Genomic DNA, 19,866 nt, shown 5'->3' with positions numbered 1-19,866 from the left:
CGCTCTCGGAGTGACGCTCTGGTCAATGATTTGTTTACCCCTGGATAACATGAAAACAGCCTAACCAGCCCTGCTGGCAACAATGTCATTACGCTTCTTGGCAGATGTTTACGGACCAAATGTAACAATTTCATTTGTATTTACAGATGGTGTATACGTTTGTATTTAAGCCACAAAAACCTAACATGTTCGAGAAGGCGTTTTCTGCCCCCAAAAAACGTGTTTGATTAAAAAATGAAGTTTCACGTTTAAACGGCTCTCCTGTGAAGCTGTGACTTGCGACATACGCCTAGTATCCTGAATCGGTTCACATGTATTTACATTTGTTTAACACTTTTTTTTTACATGATTCCATTTGTGTTATTTCATAGTTCTGATGTCTTCACTATTTTTCTACAATGTAGAAAATAGTAAAATAAAGAGAAACCCTTGAATGAGTAGGTGTGTCCAAAATGTTGACTGGTACTGTACATTTGCCAAGATTTCTAAAAAACAGTTTTTGATTTGTCATTATGGGGTATTATGTGTAGATTGTTGAAGGGAAAAATGTAATAATTTTTGAAGAAGGCTGTAACTTAACGAAATTTGGAAAACGTCAAGTGGTCTGAATACTTTCCGAATGCACTGCATATGCCTAGTACCTACACACATGTGCACACGCAGCCACACACACACACACACACACACACACACACACACACACACACACACACACACACACACACACACATTAACAGCTCCAACTGAATGGCTAATGAGTTGCCTTGATCAAGCTGAGACCCAAGAAGGTGTTTCATCCCCTCCGCAGCTTCACCTGCTTACACTGGACGTAAAATAAGGCACATTTCAATCCGGAGCTGCAATTTTGAGCATTTAAAACAACTAACATAAACATCTATCAGATAATAGTCACAATACACTGGAAGTAGGGTCCTTACTGTCCATCAAGATAAGGTTAACGGTTAAATAATGTATGTGACTTCGATGATAACTCCTATTATGTCATAATGCATGCTTTGCCTCATAGTGTTGATATCAGTGAGAGTCTTGTCATCTTATCTGGATTGACAGATAGATGCCTGCCAATGGATTTTTATACCTCTTAACCTTCAAAAATGAGAAAGAGGGAAAGACAGAGAGAAAGAGAGCGAGAAAGAAAGAGAGTGAGTGAGTGATAGAGAGAGAGAGAAGGGTGTGTCTCAAGAGGCAGTTCTGTTCAAACTGCAGCTTGTGTCCTCTCACACAGTAGATTGGGCCCTCTACTGGTATGTTAGTGAAACTGCTTCCCTCCACACCTGGCACACCACACCGCAACACAACAGCCATCATCATATCCTCTATTCAGTTGGAGTGTGTGCATTCACTATGAACCAAACAGAAAGAAAATGGGAACAACTACCTAAACCTGTCAAATAAAAAACTATTATTTACATTGCCAAACCTTTTCCATTTAAAAACATTTCGCTACGGATTGCTCTGATGAATACCCCCTTGAACAGGAGGCTGAGCGATGACAGAATAGAGCTTCTGGCCTATAGAATGAGAGAGGGTCCTCCACGCAGCATTATAAAGACCTTCTGGAATCAATTCAATTATCTAATTTCCCCCCTGAAATTCATCTAATGGCGTATTATTGGCCCAGAAGATAGAGGAGAACTGTTGTCATTGAAGGAAATGGATCTTAAAATGGATATCCTTATTTAGACCCTTTATGTGACATGACATCATCACAAAAAGCCGATGTGAGCATTTAGTAAATGTATTAATTTTTCAATAATTTGTTTGTTTGTCTACTGTTGTTGTTTTAATCACTAAACATTGAAATCCAACACTGGAAATGCTGAGTTTTAACATTAGTTAAAGCAGACCATATATTCTCTAGAGAACAAAAGCAGTACTGTTGAAAAGTACCGTGTGTTGGGAGGAAGGGTCAGCTGATTGCAGAGATGTCCTAACAACAGACAAAGACTAAGCATTATACCCTTCTGACAAAACAGCCCATCCACATTCACATCATTATCACGTCTTCCAGTGCAGTTGTCAGTAATCATAAAATGATATACCATTACTCTATAGCGTTTCCCGGCAGAGGACATAGCACCTCTGAACAGAGTACCAGCCATAATTTCTGTTTGTGGTAATATTTGTTTGTGTGGTGATATTAGAATTAAGACCTAGTTAAATATTTTAACAAAATATCTATGACACTGGAACACATAGTCTAATAATAATATAACATAGAATTAACTATGTGTTATTATTAAGCAATACGGCCTGAGGGGGTATGATATAGCCAATATAGAATACCTCGGCTAAGGGTTGTTCTACGCTCCACGCAACGCGTAGTCCCTGGATACAGCCCTTCGCCGTGGTATATTGGCCATATAGCACAAACCCCAAAGGTGCCTTATTGCTATTATAAACTGGTTACCAACATAATTACAAGAGTAAAAATACATGTTTTTTCATACCAGAATGCCGTGATATTCCACGGCTTTCTGCCAATTAGGATTCAGGGATCGAACCACCCAGTTTATAATTATTATTTGAAAACATGGCACTTGTAGAATATTTCAGAAAGCATTTGATCTACGTGCATTGACGTTCAGATAATTGACATATTTTCCATATAATTTTGAGACCACCTTCAATGTCAAAATATCCCATAGCAAAACTAGTCAAATTTAAACCTCAATCAATTGCTTACTTTAAAATGGCTATATAATATATAATCCAAAGCAACACAGAAGACATTGCAATCCAGTGCCAAGCACATTGTTATTATGAGGTCAGAAGCTATCCTCCCTGAGCTCTAAGCTCTGCCTTCCACACCTGAGAGGGAATCTTGGCAAAGCTGCTTTCAAGAGCAGTGCCAAAAGGAAACACTCACCAGAAAGAAGACTTCTGGCTACCAGTCAAGATGTTCTGGGCTCCATGTAAATAGACTGGATTGGACCAACACTCCAGGTCTCCATTTGAAAAAGGTCTTCTGATCTCAATGGGTAAAAAAAAGTATCCAATGATTAATCACAACTCTTCCTCTTCTACACAATGTAACAATGTAACAATGGACCTCAGACCAGTTCCTTCCTCTCTTTCGTATGTCTTAATCCACACTTAGTCTCTCTCTCTCTCTCTCTCTCTCTCTCTGTCCCTCAGTCTCTTGGTCTCTCAGTCTCTGCCCCCTCCCAACATAAACACAGACAATCCCGTCGGATGTCCAGGGGCCTAGCTATAAATAGGTTTCTTCGGTGTAGAATGTCTCTTCCTATGAGAGTGAGGAGCATGGAGGCTGGAGGAGCCTGGCAGATCAAACATCACTCTCTCCAGCCTGATCCAGGCTGTATCACAACCGGCTGTGATTGGGAGTCCCATAGGGCAGCGCACAATTGGCCCAGTGTCGTCCGGGTTCGGCCGGTGTAGGCCGTCATTGTAAATAAGAACTGACTTGCCTAGTTAAATAAAGGTATAAAAAAAATACAAGTAGGAAAAAAAGTAGGAATGAATTGGAAAGCAGTTGCTTATCAACAAATTGCTTATCAACAGATAGTTTGTTGATACTATGACCATCTGTAGAGCATATCTGAAGAGCATCTACAAATGGACTATCCGGACTATCCAAATAAAATGCGACCTGGGTTGTTAACTCATATAGCTAGATAATATAGCTTGTGTATATATATATATATATATAACATAGCTGGTCCATACTGAAGCAATTTCTGTGAAGAGAGTGCAGTCTGCTGGTATGAAAGTAGCATTAAAGTTGGCCTAGGCGTACTTCACTAACATGAGCATATGATGAGCAAAACATCTCTCACTACTCAATCAGAGTCTATATATTTGGGGGGGCTCAAGATGGCAGCATAACATTTCTAGCTGAGGAACAATTTTAGGCTGTAGTTGCAACAAAACAAATTGATTTAGCCATACAATGTAGCCACTTTGAATTGTTTTGTAATTAATCAAGCCATTGAAATATATATTTTTTGATGATTTCCAACCAACAAGCTAGCTATCAAAAAGTTTCAGCATGTTTAGCTAACATTCGCTAACTAACATCTTCATATAAACTCAGCAAAAAAAGAAACGTCCTCTCACTGTCAACTGCGTTTATTTTCAGCAAACTTAAACATGAATAAATATTTGCATGAACATAACAAGATTCAACAACTGAGACATAAACTGAACAAGTTCCACAGACATGTGGCTAACAGAAATGGAATAATATGTCCCTGAACAAAGGGGGTGTCAAAATCAAAAGTAACAGTCAGTATCTGGTGTGGCCACTAGCTGCATTAAGTACTGCAGTGCATCTCCTCCTCGTGGACTGCACCAGATTTGCCAGTTCTTGCTGTGAGATGTTACCCCACTCTTCCACCAAGGCACCTGCAAGTTCCCAGACATTTCTGGGTGGAATGGCCCTAGCCCTCACCCTCCGATCCAACATGTCCCAGACATGCTAAATGTGATTGAGATCCGGGCACTTTGTGACCATTGCAGAACACTGATATTCCTGTCTTGCAGGAAATCACGCACAGAATGAACTGAATGGCTGGTGGCATTGTCATGCTGGAAGGTCATGTCAGGATGAGGCTGCAGGAAGGGTACCACATGAGGGAGGAGGATGTCTTCCCTGTAACGCACAGCGTTGAGATTGCCTGCAATGACAACAAGCCCAGTCCGATGATGCTGTGACACACTGCCCCAGACCATGACGGACCCTCCACCTCCAAATCGATCCCGCTCCAGAGTACAGGCCTCGGTGTAACGCTCATTCCTTCAACGATAAACGTGAATCCAGCCATCACCCCTGGTGAGACAAAACCGCGACTCGTCAGTGAAGAGCACTTTTTGCCAGTCCTGTCTGGTCCAGCGACTGTCATGCCCTGGTCTTAGTATTTTGTGTTTTCTTTATTTATTTGATCAGGCCAGGGTGTGACATGGGTTTTGGTATGTGGTGTGTTTTGTCTTGGGGTTTTTCATAGGTATCGGGATTGTGGCTTAGTGGGGTTTTCTAGCATAGTCTATGGCTGTCTGAAGTGGTTCTCAATCAGAGGCAGGTGTTTATCATTGTCTCTGATTGGGAACCATATTTAGGCAGCCATATTCTTTGAGTGTTTGGTGGGTGATTGTTCTTGTTCCTGTCTCTGTGTTAGTTTGCACCAGTATAGGCTGTTTCGGTTTCTGTGTTACGTGTGTTGTTTTTGTATTGATTCGTGTTCCTTGTTTCATTAAAACATGAATCTAAATAGCCACACCGCATGTTGGTCTGACTCTCCTTCACCTGAAGAAAACCATTACAGAATCACCCACCACAACAGGACCAAGCGGCGTGACAACAGGCAGCAACAGCAGTGGGAGAGGCTGATTTATTTGGAAGACTGGACATGGGAGGATGAGTTGGACGGTAAAGGACCCTGGGTACAGCCTGGAGAATATCGCCGACCCCCAAAGAAGAACTGGAGGCGGAAAAAGCGGAGAGGTGCTGGTATGAGGAGGCAACACGGCGACGCGGATGGAAGCCCGAGAGTCAGCCCCAAAAATGTATTGGGGGGTGGCACACAGGAAGTATGGCGAAGCCAGGTAGGAGACCTGCGCCAACTTCCTGTGGTAACCGGGGGCGAGAGAGACCGGGCAGGCACCGTGTTATGCGGTGGAGCGTACAGTGTCCCCAGTGCGGGTGCATAGCCCGGTGCGGTACATTCCAGCTTCGCGTATCGGCCGGGCTAGAGTGAGCGTCGAGCCAAGTGCCATGAAGCCGGCTCTACGCATCTGGTCCCCAGTGCGTCTCCTTGGGCCGGCTTACATGGCACCAGCCTTGCGCACGGTGTCCCCGGTTCGCCTGCATAGCCCAGTGCGGGCTATTCCACCTCGCCGCACTGGCAGGGCGACCGGGAGTATTCAACCAGGTAAGGTTGGGCAGGCTCGGTGCTCAAGAGCTCCAGTGCGCCTGCACGGTCCGGTCTACCCAGTACCACCTCCACGCAGCAGCCCTCCGGTTGCCGCTCCCCACATCAGGCTTCCTGTGCGTGTCCTTGGCCCAGTACCACCAGTGCCAGCACCACACATCAGGCCTACAGTGCGCCACGCCTCTCCTGCGCTGCCAGAGCCTTCCTCCTCTCCAGCACTGTCGGAGTCTCCCGCCTGTTTAGCGCTGCCAGAGCTTTCCTCCTCTACAGCGCTGCCGGAGTCTCCCGCCTGTTTAGCGCTGCCAGAGCCTTCCGCCTCTACAGCGCTGCCGGAGTCTCCCGCCTGTTCAGCGCTGCCAGTCTGCAAGGAGCAGCCAGAGCTGCTAGTCTGCAAGGAGCAGCCAGAGCTGCCAGTCTGCAAGGAGCTGCCAGTCTGCAAGGAGCTGCCAGTCTGCATGGAGCTGCCAGTCTGCAAGAAGCCGCCAGAGCTGCCAGTCTGCAAGAAGCCGCCAGAGCTGCCAGTCTGCAAGAAGCCGCCAGAGCTGCCAGTCTGCAAGAAGCCGCCAGAGCTGCCAGTCTGCAAGAAGCCGCCAGAGCTGCCAGTCTGCAAGAAGCCGCCAGAGCTGCCAGTCTGCAAGAAGCCGCCAGAGCTGCCAGTCTGCAAGAAGCCGCCAGAGCTGCCAGTCTGCATGGAGCAGCCAGAGCCGTCAGTCAGCATGGAGCAGCCAGAGCCGTCAGTCAGCATGGAGCAGCCAGAGCCGTCAGTCAGCATGGAGCAGCCAGAGCCGCCAGTCAGCATGGAGCAGCCAGAGCTGCCAGTCAGCATGGAGCAGCCAGAGCCGTCAGTCTGCCAGGATCCGCCAGTCAGCCAGGATCTTCCAGACCCGCCAGTCAGCCAGGATCCGCCAGTCAGCCAGACTCTTCCAGATCCGCCAGTCAGCCGGGATCCGCCAGTCAGCCAGACTCTTCCAGATCTGCCAGTCAGCCAGGATCTTCCAGATCCGCTAGTCAGCCAGGATCCGCCAGTCAGCCAGGATCTTCCAGATCCGCTAGTCAGCCAGGATCCGCCAGAACCGCCAGCCAGCCAGGATCTGCCAGAGCCAACTACCTGCCTGAGCTTCCTCTCAGTGCTGAGCTTCCTTTCAGTGCTGAGCTTCCTCTCAGTCCCGAGCTTCCCCTCAGTCCCGAGCTACCCCTCAGTCCCGAGCTACCCCTCAGTCCCGAGCTACCCCTCAGTCCCGAGCTGCCCCTCAGTCCCGAGCTGCCCCTCAGTCCAGTGGGGCCCTTGGTGAGGGCTACTAGGCCAAGGTCGGCGGCGAGAGTCGCCTATCTAAGGACGCGAGGAAAATGGACTAAGACTTTGTTGGAGTGGGGTCCACTTCCAGCGCCGGAGCCGCCACCGTGGACAGACGCCCACCCGGACCCGCCACTATGGGTTTTGGTGTGCGGCCGGGAGTCCTCACCTTGGGGGGGGGGATTCTGTCACGCCCTGGTCTTAGTATTTTGTGTTTTATTTATTTATTTGGTCAGGCCAGGGTATGACATAGGTTTTGGTATGTGGTGTGTTTTGTCTTGGGGTTTTTCATAGGTATTGGGATTGTGGCTTAGTGGGGATTTCTAGCATAGTCTATGGCTGTCTGAAGTGGTTCTCAATCAGAGGCAGGTGTTTATCGTTGTCTCTGAATGGGAACCATATTTAGGCAGCCATATTCTTTGAGTGTTTGGTGGGTGATTGTTCCTGTGTCTGTGTTACTTTGCACCAGTATAGGCTGTTTCGGTTTCCGTGTGTTGTTTTTGTATTCTTTGTTTCATTAAAACATGAATCTAAATAGCCACGCCGCATTTTGGTCCGACTCTCCTTCACCTAAAGAAAACCGTTACAGCGACGGTGGGTTTGTGCCCATAGGCGACGTTGTTTCCGGTGATGTTTGGTGAGGACAGTAAAATTGACCAAATTCCATAAGCAGGCACTTTTAACTTGGATGTTGGCATTTAAACATCATTTTTCCCCTCACAGATACTTTCTATGGAACAACAAAGATATACGATTTAAAAATAAGTCTCTTTTGTTTCGAAACTGGTTTGAGAATACAATTATTTTGGTTGGTCAGTTATTGAATGAGGATGGATATTTACTCTCATATGGGGAATTTCTTGATAAGTTTAGAATTCCAATAACCCCGAAAGAATATTCAATTGTTTTTGATGCACTTCCAAGGGGGGTTGTATTTCTTTTAAATTCCTCTGTGGTTGATGTAAGAAACAATGGGGAAAAGCATGGAAAATTCCTAACAAATAATGTATCAGTAACAAGGTAAAGGAAGTTTCATTTAACATGTTGTATAGAATTTATCCTGTTAAACATGTTTTGGAAAGAATAAAGCTGAATATTGAATATAATTGTGATTTCTGTGGAATGAAGAAGGAGACCATTTGTTTTTTACCTGTATTTATAGTATACTTTTTGGATTGACATACAGAACTTTGTTACAGAACAACAGGCCAGTGGGGCACTTAGAACAGCAGCAGGCAGGGGCAATTGGTACGGAAGATGATGATTTAGGTGACCCAGACACAGGCCCAAAACAAGTTAAGATGCCCTTGACCGTTTTGGTTTGCAAAACTAAAAATACACACAAGACACAGCAACAGAAGAGTAGAGAGAGACAAGACACAGAGGAATAGAATATTTAACTAGGCAAGCCAGTCAAGAACAAATTGTTATTTAAATGACGGTCTACACCGGCCAAACCCGGACGACGCAAGGCCAATTGTGCAACACTCAATCACAGCCAGTTGTGATACAGCCTGGATTCAAACCAGAGTGAGCTGCAGTGCCTGCAGTGCCTTAGACCGCTGCGCCACTCAGGATATGATGGAAAAAGACACCAAACAAGAAACAGAGACAGCAACAGAAGAATAAGATATGATGGAAAGAGACACCAGACAAGACACAGAGACAGCAACAGAAGAATAGGATATGATGGAAAGACACTAGAAGAACAGAACAGGCCATAACAGAAGAGGATATACAAATGAGACAGTAACAAACAACAACCTATGACAACAACAGACAAGACACAGAGAAAGTGACAGAAGAGGGCAGATGGAGAGAGAACTGAGGTGGGTTGAGCACACAGAGGACTGTATCACTTCAAGCTGCTCTTTAGATTCTAATTAATTTTATTTATTTTCACAAATTATAAGTGATGCAGATGCAGGAATGTCCACATGCAGGAATGCCCCAAATTGCGGTCCGTAATCACATTATTGGTATTGGTACACTGTGTTGTTTGGTTTGAGCCTCATGTATAAAATTAGCTAATAAATTGTTGGTAAGAGTACTCACAGGTATGTTGAAAGGGGGTTTACCTGGTATATGGTCTGCTGTAGGCGTATGGTTGTGATTGTTTTTATTGAGGTATTGTGCCTGTCTTTTTAAATAATGAGATTTGTCCCCTGACTAGTTTGTGGGCCACTGACATTGGTATGCTCAAGGGGCGGACTGGCCATCTGGCATTTCGTGCAATTGCAATTATCTGGCTAACACTGAGTACCTCAAGTGAAAAAGTGGGCCAATGTGTTAGGGGCTTTCATATCAAATTGGTTTGAAAACGTATTTCCCAACTCTGGAGTGTTTATGCTTCTTGATAATAATAGATGGATTTAACGTGAACATTTTTCTCCGATAACCAAATCACTTGCATGAACACATAGTTTTGTTTAGGCATTTAGTTTGTTTGACATTTGGCCATTTAAAACAAACTGGACAAAACATTTTTTTATATATATAATGTAACAAATAATCTAACTCTGATTATAATTATAGCTCAGAACTATGTGTGAAAGCGCCTTTAGAAATGCCGAGGCCGATTTCTGGCCCCAGTCCAGCCCTGGTATGCTCAAAGGTATGTGCTCCTATGCCGGTGTTTAGACAGGCAGCCCAACAATTATGACCTTTTTTCACAAATTGGTCTTTGTTCCAATCAGATCTGATGTGAAAAGATCTGATGTGACAGTTCAAAAGACCCCAAAAAATCTGAATCGGGCTGCCTGACTGGGAGAGGTGACTATATTTTGCACAGGCTGGTGTCTGAGTTTGCTCATGGGGAGGCTGAACAGAGCCAGGAAGACACTACCTGTTAGTTATATTGTCAGGAATGCCTGCTTTGGGTGTTCAGTGTTTCTACATTCTTTTTGTTCATATTTGTAAATATTTTTGCCAATTTTGCTTAATTTTGTATCACCTTTTATTTCATCAACCTTCACATCAATTTCCCTCCTTTCATTTTGCCTCCTACTGTGTCATGCATGCCCTTTTCACAGAGCTATTGAGTCAATGTAACTTCTCTCTCGCTCTCTAAAAATGTCTCTCTCATAGCACGTTTGTCCCAACAACCATATTTAGGCTAGGTAACATTATTTATCTTCGTGCTCCAAAATCCCCAAGTAATTGTAGGCTTACTTTTAAACTTGAGCTTCACCTAATAGCCCCGCCCCTGGAGAAAGTGAGTAATCCTTTCAGCAAACAGGCCTGCAGTCTGCAATCATCATAACAAACACCTTGTAAGGCAGTGGCCAGCACTCAGCACTTCACTGCCTGGACAACTCCACAAACCAATCTAGTACTGCAGAAGCTGTTTTATCTTCAAGCCATAAAATACTATGTTTTGCTTTGCATATCATAGCTCGCTCTTGGTAAGAAGAAGTCCTTACAACATGAGTCTCACATGCTGCCTGGGAAAATCATCTTGGCGGTGTTATACCTTAGTAAATGTTACCAGACCATTGTGGATGTGACTGATTGGAGGTTATTGGATTTGAAGAAGATACATTAGTTAGGTAATTTAATGGTGCTGCTACCCATCACAGGAAGAGGGCAGTAAAACCAGATTGTAGAAGGAGGCTGTCTTGGCTTCACTGGCCTGCTGGTCTACATTATGTCTAATCTCCTCTTTCCATCATACCATCCCCTTTCCTTCCCTCTCTTTCTGCCTCTTTCCCTCTCTCTCTTGTCTCGTTTACACCATGCCCAAACGTGACTTTCGTGATCTAATCAATAAGGTTTGACGTGCCTACACCCATTATTAAAATGTGTCTTATCCGTCAGCTGTGACCTCATTGTGACCAGATTATCTGATGCCTCCCTGTACGCAAATTATTTGACAGACATTCTTTCAAAATAATATGAATATATTTATTTTAAGACTATTACTGATGCCATAAGTCAATAGTGCTTACTCTCAATGATTTTTGAGGCCATGATAATGATTTAAATGGTTTGACCATCCAGGTCTGTTTACACTTGATTGATACACAATGCGTGCCTGACTACCTCTGGAGTCAATAATTTACTCCTGTCTAAAAATGTGGGCACAATCAGAATGTGGACAAGATCAGGACAAAGGGCTGCATGTCAGCACCATATATAAACGGGGCTTCTCTCTCTCTCTCTCTCTCTCTCTCTCTCTCTCTCTCTTTCTTTCTTTCTCTCAGCCTCTCTCTAACCCTGTTTCTGCATTTCTTTACCTCTCTCCCCATCTCTCTCACAAACCTGGTCATCTCTCATGTCTCTTCCTCTTTTCCTTCGTCTTCTCTTTCTCCTCCCGCTCCTCATGTCTCTCTTTTAATCTACGTGTGTATCCAGAAGACTCCTCCTCCCTCAGTCCCAGCCTGGCTTCTTTCTCTGCTGCTGTCTTAGACTGAAGCCTGTCCTGAACTCGTCTGAGATCCACTCATCAGAGATCACTCTACGACCAGGGTGTATCTGCCAGGCCACACAGACACACAAAAAAACAACAGGTAAGATGGGACCATCTTCAACGTCTATGGGCTACTGTAACCACTGCTTTCATGATGTATGGAATACAGTTACAGTCCACAGATAACACATTCAAAACTTTTATTCCTATCCGGGACTGCAAATTCTTCTGCTTTTTCACTTTCAAAGCCTGAAGGTTGGGGTGTGAGCAGTGAGTGTATTCTGAAACCTTTTCAGACTGCTGAGTTTCTGCCAAGAGTATAACTTTGAGAACTGTATCTTTGTGAGTTTGAAGGGTAGATCACATCTGTTGCTCTAAAAACAGCATTTTAAGGGTTCTATTTCCTGAGAATCTGCAGGAAAGAAGTCTCAGAACTCAGGACGTGATATGATGAGTAACATTCGTGTAGAGTACTGTACTGTATGTACAATACAGATGTAAGATCTTAATTTGATCACACTATAGTTGCTGAGAATATTTCTGCACAGCAGGAAATGCAAATGTGTAGTGTATTCAAGGTTTTTCACTTAAATATTTCAGACTTGATTTACCCTAATGACAAATGTACCATTAATTATAATCCACGTAATATTTTACATTTCCTATTGCTGCAGGATCACTTTCCTGCTGTAGCAAACTGTCTTAAATTAGGATACTACATCTGTATGTCGCAAGACCAGCTTCCTATGCAATGTGTTGATCAAAATTATCTCTGTTTCTCAGTACTCAAGTTTCACTTTTATTCCTTTATACAGGAAAACTGATGTTGCAATAAATGATCTTGTTATTGTGGTGACCAGACGATTAGTGTGATAGAGGTGATGTCGGATAATACTCTAAATTGTCAAATGCAGTTGTTTACAATAGACATTTTTCAGCATTTGAATTGTTCTATTGCATTAATCTCTGTAGTCTAATGCCTGCCCAGGTCGGTGACTGTCTAAGGCCATGAAGTGGCTACTAACATGGTGGTGTAATTAAAAAAATGAAATGCAGACCATTTCCTGTTTACCCAAATGGCAGATTAGAGCCTGTATGTGTGACATCATAGGATTCAAATTTCAACAAGATGGAGTCGAGTACAATACACTCTACAGCAATGTATTATTTAAATTCAGCTGTAGTTCTCTATTTATAGCACAGGAGGTTGGTGGCACCTTATTTGGGAAGGACAGGCTTGCGTTGATGACTTGTACAGAATTGGTGGAATGGTATCAAATACATCAAACCCATGGTTTCCATGTGCTTGATTCAGTTCCATTTGCTCCGTTCTGGCCATTATTATGAGCCGTCCTCCCTTCAGCTGATGTAATGAGTGTTCTGTATGAGTGGCCTGGAACCTCCCTAGCAGTTGTTAAACATCAGGAGGAACTTTGCATTTCCCGATAAAAGATAATAAAGTACTGTAGTCAAGCCCTGCAGCCGTTTTGACTCAGAAGGAGTACGCTATAAAAAATAGAGTAGCACAATCAATATTTATACTCCCAGTAATTTATTGGGTAAATCACCATTGTTTATTGTGAAGGCACAGTGTGATGCTGAAACGTTGGTGATTTTCTCAATAAATTACTGGGAGTTTGACACGTGTGCTCCCTCTCCGGCCTATAGGTCATCAGACTGCTCATTATACCACACACCTGTCACCATCGGCAAGCGCACCAGCGCCTCATGACACTCACCTGGACTCCATCACCTCCTAGATTACCTACCTTATACATGTCACTCCCTTTGGTTCCTTCCCCAGGTGTTCTTGTTTCTGTTTCATGTCTGTGTGATGTTCGTGGGTTGTATTGCGTTTTGTTTATTGATTAAATCACTCACTCCCTGAACATTATTTTTATAGTTTATTCACTGTTAGTCAGCACCTACTGTATACACTAAATAATTTTCTCTGGGTGTGCGCCAGCTCATGCTTTTTATTTAACTCAGAGGAGTTCATTTTCTGAGTAAATTCCTGAGATACTACACATTTAAAAAGGGTCTCTACAGTGGATAATCAGGCTCTGTTGTGTAAATACTGTATGTTCACTCATTTGAAGAGTTCTTGATCACCTGACCAGAAAAGCCCTGGGCCCTAGGTACCGTAAAGTCTATAATGGGTTTGCACGCAGTTTTTTTGTGGTCAAATCACAAGGTCTGTAGGTCTCCTCCCATCCAATGCGTGTCAGGGACTGTAGATCTAGACTTAATTTCTATGTAAGGGTCTATTCCCATTGAGTAAGTGTCAAAACACAGGAAGTACAAACCTGCTGCTCTTCTTCTATGTCTGGAACTAAGTCTCCACTGTGACTCTGCAGGATGCCTTTGGGAGGAGGAAATAAGTGCGGCTGCTGCCAGAAGACGGTGTACTTTGCTGAGGAAGTGCAGTGTGAAGGGAAATTTTTCCACAAGTGCTGCTTTCTGTGCAGTAAGTGAATGGAGTGAGGTCCTCCCGTTCTTTCATAAACCACACTGTGACTACCAATGCACAAATGACTCTGAGCTGATATTCAGAGCTCAGGCTGGAATGTGAAGTATTCTGGTACCGAGAGAGGAAGCAGAGCATCCAAACATTCTCGGTTCTCATTTGTGTGCCCTTATTTGGAGAGAGAGAAATGGATGTGTCACAGGCCTTGTAGCCCTTCTATGGGAGAAAAGGTACACAGCATGTGTTTGTGTGAGCTAACGAGGCTCATCTCTCACCCACAGAGTCAGAAGATCAAATGTTAACTAACACAGACTGTGGTGGTCACAGTGTCATTTCAATGTCATAAAAGGACTGAAACATTAAACTGCAAGGTCTGTTTACCTACAAAATGACCTAAGATTGTTAGTGTTGCACTGTAGTGTCTAAACTGCTGGTGTTGCTGCCGATATGGCACCGCATTGACCACTTTAAGGCCAAGCACAGTCCAAAACTTGATTTACCTGTATTTTAAATATATTTGGAATAAAAAGCTGTTTGAAATGACCACCTGCCATTTCTGCTTGTTATGGCGGGATGGAGTTTCATCCTGCCTAGTTACATCACCAGGTGGTAAATTAGTTATGTAACCTTTATTTAATGACAGCTTAGCAGGGAACAGTTGGTTAACTGCCTTGTTCAGGGGCAGAACAACAGATTTTTACCTTGTCAGCTTTCGGTGACTGGCCCACCGCTCTAACCACTTGGCTGGCTGCCTCCCCAGGAAAAGATAAACGGTTGAGTTTCATGTCATTTGAAACCTTACAAAGACACTGTCAGAAATGATTCAAGTTGTTAGTAAATTATACTTGAAAATATATTTATATTGACAGAGAAATGTAGTCGTCATCTTTTCCTGAATATAATTAGTACTTTACTTGTCCAACCATCCCCCCCAACCCCCCAAATTAATTCAATATAAGATAAGTGTAATCTAAATAACTATTTGTGTTTTAAAACATCTAGAAGGAAAATTGTTTAACTTACTAAATTTTCATATTTCCCATAAATGTTAGAATGTGTTCTGTTATCAGAGGATTGTGGGTATTTTTTACTTTACGATACTTTTGCACAATGTTGTAAGCATGTTTTGAAGAACGAAAACCACATTTATATATTAGTATCAAAAATGTGTTGTGCTATGAGGTTTAATGGATCATCATGAAAGGATATAAAATCTATTGAACAAATTGACGTTCAATGATGAGACCCATTCTCACAATTAGTAAGATCATGCGTTCCACTCTTGACAGAGCCAAGTAGATCAAGTTACAATGTTTGCAGCTTTATCTCCAGTTAGTGCATGTTGGAATGAGCACTGCGCTCAACAATTCCTGCTAAAGTGGATGAAAATGTCAACCTATGAAATTACGTAAAGCCTTGTTTAACACTAAGACACGACCAATGAAATTAACTAATCAAAGATGTATTCAGACATTCATTGCGGTACCTATAGATGCATGCTCGCACTAATGCTAATGCTAATGCTAAAAATGGTTTGCAAGTCTTCTTCTCATAATGCACTGATTGTACTTAAATTGTACTTTTATTTTTTTATTTCACCTTTATTTAACCAGGTAGGCTAGTTGAGAACACCTTTATTTAACCAGGTAGGCTAGTTGAGAACACCTTTATTTAACCAGGTAGGCTAGTTGAGAACACCTTTATTTAACCAGGTAGGCTAGTTAAGAACACCTTTATTTAACCAGGTAGGCTAGTTGAGAACACCTTTATTTAACCAGGTAGGCTAGTTGAGAACACCTTTATTTAACCAGGTAGGCTAGTTGAGAACAGGTTCTCATTTGCGGGGCGGCAGTGTAGCCTAGTGGTTAGAGCATTGGACTAGTAACCGAAAGGTTGCAAGTTCAAATCCCCAAGCTGACAAGGTACAAAATCTGTTGTTCTGCCCCTGAACAGGCAGTTAACCCACTGTTGCTAGGCTGTCATTGAAAATATGAATTTGTTTTTAACTGACTTGCCTAGTAAAATAAATCAAATAAAACTGCAACCAGGCCAAGATAAAGCATAGCAGTGTGAACAGACAACAACACAGAGTTACACATGGAGATAGTTCCTACATGATAGTGATTTGCTTTGTTATCCAACTGATCTTGTGTTCTTTCTGTCATAGTTTGAACCCTGTTCATTGGCTTCTCTAAGCTATATTTCTAATTATATTACCTCCTACTCTACTCTTAGTGGCATGTAAGAAGAACCTGGACAGCACAACAGTGACCTGTCATGTGGATGAGATCTACTGCAAATCCTGCTACGGCAAGAAGTATGGGCCAAAAGGCTATGGCTTTGGCGGAGGAGCAGGCACCCTGAGCATGGACACGGGGGCACATCTTGGAATCAGACCTGAAGAGTAAGGAAGGAATCTCAGAGATGTTAATATTGTATACACTCTATACAAGGGGTGTATTCATTACGTTAATTATGTTGTAAAACGTTTCTTAAGCAAAAGCCAATGGAATGAGACTGGAAGGGACCGCCTGAATTTGTCCAATAGAAACTCTTGTTTTGGTATTGTTTGGATTAATGATTACACCCCAGGGCTTTCACTGCTGATGTTCATCCTTCCCTTCTAATCAGACCTGGGAAACCAGGTGAGTGGAATCTGGTCAGTGACATAGGTCTACCAGGGAGGTCTACCAGGGAGGTCTACCAGGGAGGTCTACCAGGGAGAAAACAGCAGTACTACAGACATCAAAGCCTGAATATGTAGAGTAATCATAACAAACCTGTCCTGTCATCCACAGGCCAGCAGCCCACTGTCCCACCAACAACCCCAACGCCTCCAAGTTGGCCACCAAGTTTGGCAGTTCAGACGTGTGCCCGCGCTGTGCCAAGGCTGTGTACTCTGCCGAGAAGGTGCTCGGAGGTGGAAATGTAAGTCTGAGTTTTGGGCTAATCAGGTTGTTTTGAGAGGAAGTAGCTCATAATCTTGCCAACTCAAAACCCTGCTTCGACTAAACGTTGTATACCGTATGTAAAAGTACTAAATGACTACATGTATCTTTGGCTTTAGAGTTCATGTCAACTGAAATAGATGCAGGGGGATATGCTGTCTGTGTTCTAATACAGAACAACACTTACTTCTCCTCATCTCTCTCCTTCAGTCCTGGCACAAGAGCTGCTTCCGCTGTGCCAAATGCGGCAAGGGGCTGGAGTCAACCACTGTGGCCGACAAAGATGGAGAAATCTACTGCAAAGGTGTGTATACTCTATTCATGTAAAACAAATGTGTACAATAAATAGCAAAGACACAATTGCCAAAATGCATTCAATTAAAGTGTAGAGTTAACATGAGAATTGCACATACTGTAGTGTATGTAAATACTCTGTTCTGAACTCGTTTTAGAATTATTGATAAACACATGTGTAGACAACTCGTGGATTGCCTAGCTAAATAAATTCACCAAAACGGAATGTAAATATACTGGAGAAAAAGCAAAACTTTAGCATCTGTTATAAATGTATATGCCTTTGTATGTAAATACATTCTTATATAAAGTTCATCACCTTTTCATCCACAGCATGTTATGCCAAATCCTTTGGTCCGAAGGGCTTTGGGTTCGGCCAGGGGGCAGGGGCTCTGGCACATGCTCAGTAGAGCTATGACCTCCTCTTATAGACACCTAGACATTTGGACTGCAAATCCCAGGATTCCCAAATCAACCTCTATTTAATACTGCCATTTCACTACTGCTTCAGTCACAGAGGCTCAACAGCAACACACAGTGCACAGCTTACCCAAATGCTTATCTTGCCAGAAGAGTAAGTTGCTGATGTTTTCTATCTAAGCTCTGGTATTGATGAGGTTAATACCCTGCATGGGAAATGTTTCCTAACCACTATGAGAAAGAAAAAAATGACTTATTAGCGTGTTAATTTTGACCTAATAAACTACATTCACAAGAGCGTTCCTTTTAGAATGTACACAAAGTGAGTCAGTGATATGTACAGTCAGATGGACACACCCTGGTTTTGTAGAGTTGTTTGGCTGTTGGCGAGTTTAGTTAACAGAGCAAATTATCCGCGGCAGAATGAAAGAACAAAGTCATCATGTACAATTATTGTCCAAGGCTATAAATTCTGGAGAAAACTGGCACTGATATTATCCTATGATATTTACAACACAGTGGATGTGCTGTATCAAAAACTGTGCACATTTAAACACCAAATAAAAAACTAATAGAAAAAAACATTGTATTTAACTTAATTATGGTAATGTGAGGAAATTATGTGTTTGAGACATGACAACAGCACATTTGGAAACAAACTGCCAGGGTGTTCCTTGCAGGGGTGCAACTTTGGTTTTAGAAGTGGGGGGACGACATAATATACACTGCTCAAAAAAATAAAGAGAAGACTAAAATAACACATCCTAGATCTGAATGAATGAAATATTCTTATTAAATATTTTTTTCTTTACATAGTTGAATGTGCTGACAACAAAATCACACAAATTATCAATGGAAATCAAATTTATCAACCCATGGAGGTCTGAATTTGGAGTCACACTCAAAATTAAAGTGGAAAACCACACTACAGGCTGATCCAACTTTGATGTAATGTCCTTAAAACAAGTCAAAATTAGGCTCAGTAGTGTGTGTGGCCTCTATGTGCCTGTATGAACTCACCTACAACGACTGGGCATGCTCCTGATGAGGTGGCGGATGGTTACCTGAGGGATCTCAGCTGGACTAAAGCATCCGCCAACTCCTGGACAGAGTGGTGCACTGTGGCGTTGGTGGATGGAGCGAGACATGATGTCCCAGATGTGCTCAATTCAGATGTGCTGGATTCAGGTCTGGGGAACGGGCGGGCCAGTCCATAGCATCAATGCCTTCCTCTTGCAGGAACTGCTGACACACTCCAGCCACATGAGGTCTAGCATTGTCTTGCATTAGGAGGAACCCAGGTCCAACCGCACCAGCATATGGTCTCACAAGGGGTCTGAGGATCTCATCTCGGTACCTAATGGCAGTCAGGCTACTTCTGGCGAGCACATGGAGGGCTGTGCGGCCACCCAAAGAAATGCCACCCCACACCATGACTGACCTACCGCCAAACCGGTCTTGCTGGAGGATGTTGCAGGCAGCATGTTCTCCACGGCGTCTCCAGACTGTCACGTCTGTCACATGTGCTCAGTGTGAACCTGCTTTCATCTGTGAAGAGCACAGGGCACCAGTGGAGAATTTGCCAATCTTGGTGTTCTCTGGCAAATGCCAAACGTCCTGCATGGTGTTGGGCTGTAAGCACAACCCCCACCTGTGGACGTCGGGCCCTCATACCACCCTCATGGAGTCTGTTTCTGACTGTTTGAGCAGACACATGCACATTTGTGGCCTGCTGGAGGTCATTTTGCATGGCTCTGGTAGTGCTCCTCCTGCTCCTCCTTGCACAAAGGCGGAAGTAGCGGTCCTGCTGCTGGGTTGTTGCTCTCCTCCTCCATGTCTCCTGATGTACTGGCCTGTCTCCTGGTAGCGCCTCCATGCTCTGGACACTACGCTGACAGACACAGCAAACCTTCTTGCCACAGCTCGCATTGATGTGCAATCCTGGATGAACTGCACTACCTGAACCACTTGTGTGGGTTGTAGACTCCGCCTCATGCTACCACTAGAGTGAAAGCACCGCCAGCTTTCAAAAGTGACCAAAACATCAGCCAGAAAGCATAGGAACTGAGAAGTGGTCTGTGGTCACCACCTGCAGAACCACTCCTTTATTGGGGGCGTCTTGC

The 19,866-nt window shown here is 43.5% G+C and overlaps 2 protein-coding genes across 2 annotated transcripts in view; one reads left to right on the top strand and one right to left on the bottom strand.

Moving 5' to 3' along the window:
* The window catches only part of LOC135540333 (neuron navigator 1-like), a 159,882-nt gene extending 156,772 nt beyond the window's left edge, over positions 1–3,110 (bottom strand). Inside the window, exon 1 of the mRNA XM_064966922.1 lies at positions 2,891–3,110. The gene's annotated coding sequence lies outside the window, so the exon portion shown is untranslated. The remainder of the gene's footprint in view (positions 1–2,890) is intronic.
* Positions 3,111–11,403: 8,293 nt separating this feature from the next.
* LOC135540332 (cysteine and glycine-rich protein 1-like) lies at positions 11,404–18,320 on the top strand. Its single transcript, XM_064966921.1, has 6 exons — positions 11,404–11,714; positions 13,972–14,081; positions 16,317–16,485; positions 16,880–17,009; positions 17,240–17,333; positions 17,657–18,320. The coding sequence occupies exons 2-6, from the start codon at positions 13,973–13,975 to the stop codon at positions 17,731–17,733; spliced, it is 579 nt and encodes a 192-aa protein (XP_064822993.1). The 5' UTR covers positions 11,404–11,714; position 13,972; the 3' UTR covers positions 17,734–18,320.
* The last annotated feature ends 1,546 nt before the right edge of the window (positions 18,321–19,866 follow it).

This window comes from Oncorhynchus masou, chromosome 5 (genome assembly GCF_036934945.1).
Source record: "Oncorhynchus masou masou isolate Uvic2021 chromosome 5, UVic_Omas_1.1, whole genome shotgun sequence".
Taxonomy (NCBI): domain Eukaryota; kingdom Metazoa; phylum Chordata; class Actinopteri; order Salmoniformes; family Salmonidae; genus Oncorhynchus; species Oncorhynchus masou.
Note: the sequence above shows the minus strand (reverse complement) of the source record. Positions and strands in the feature narration are given on the sequence as shown.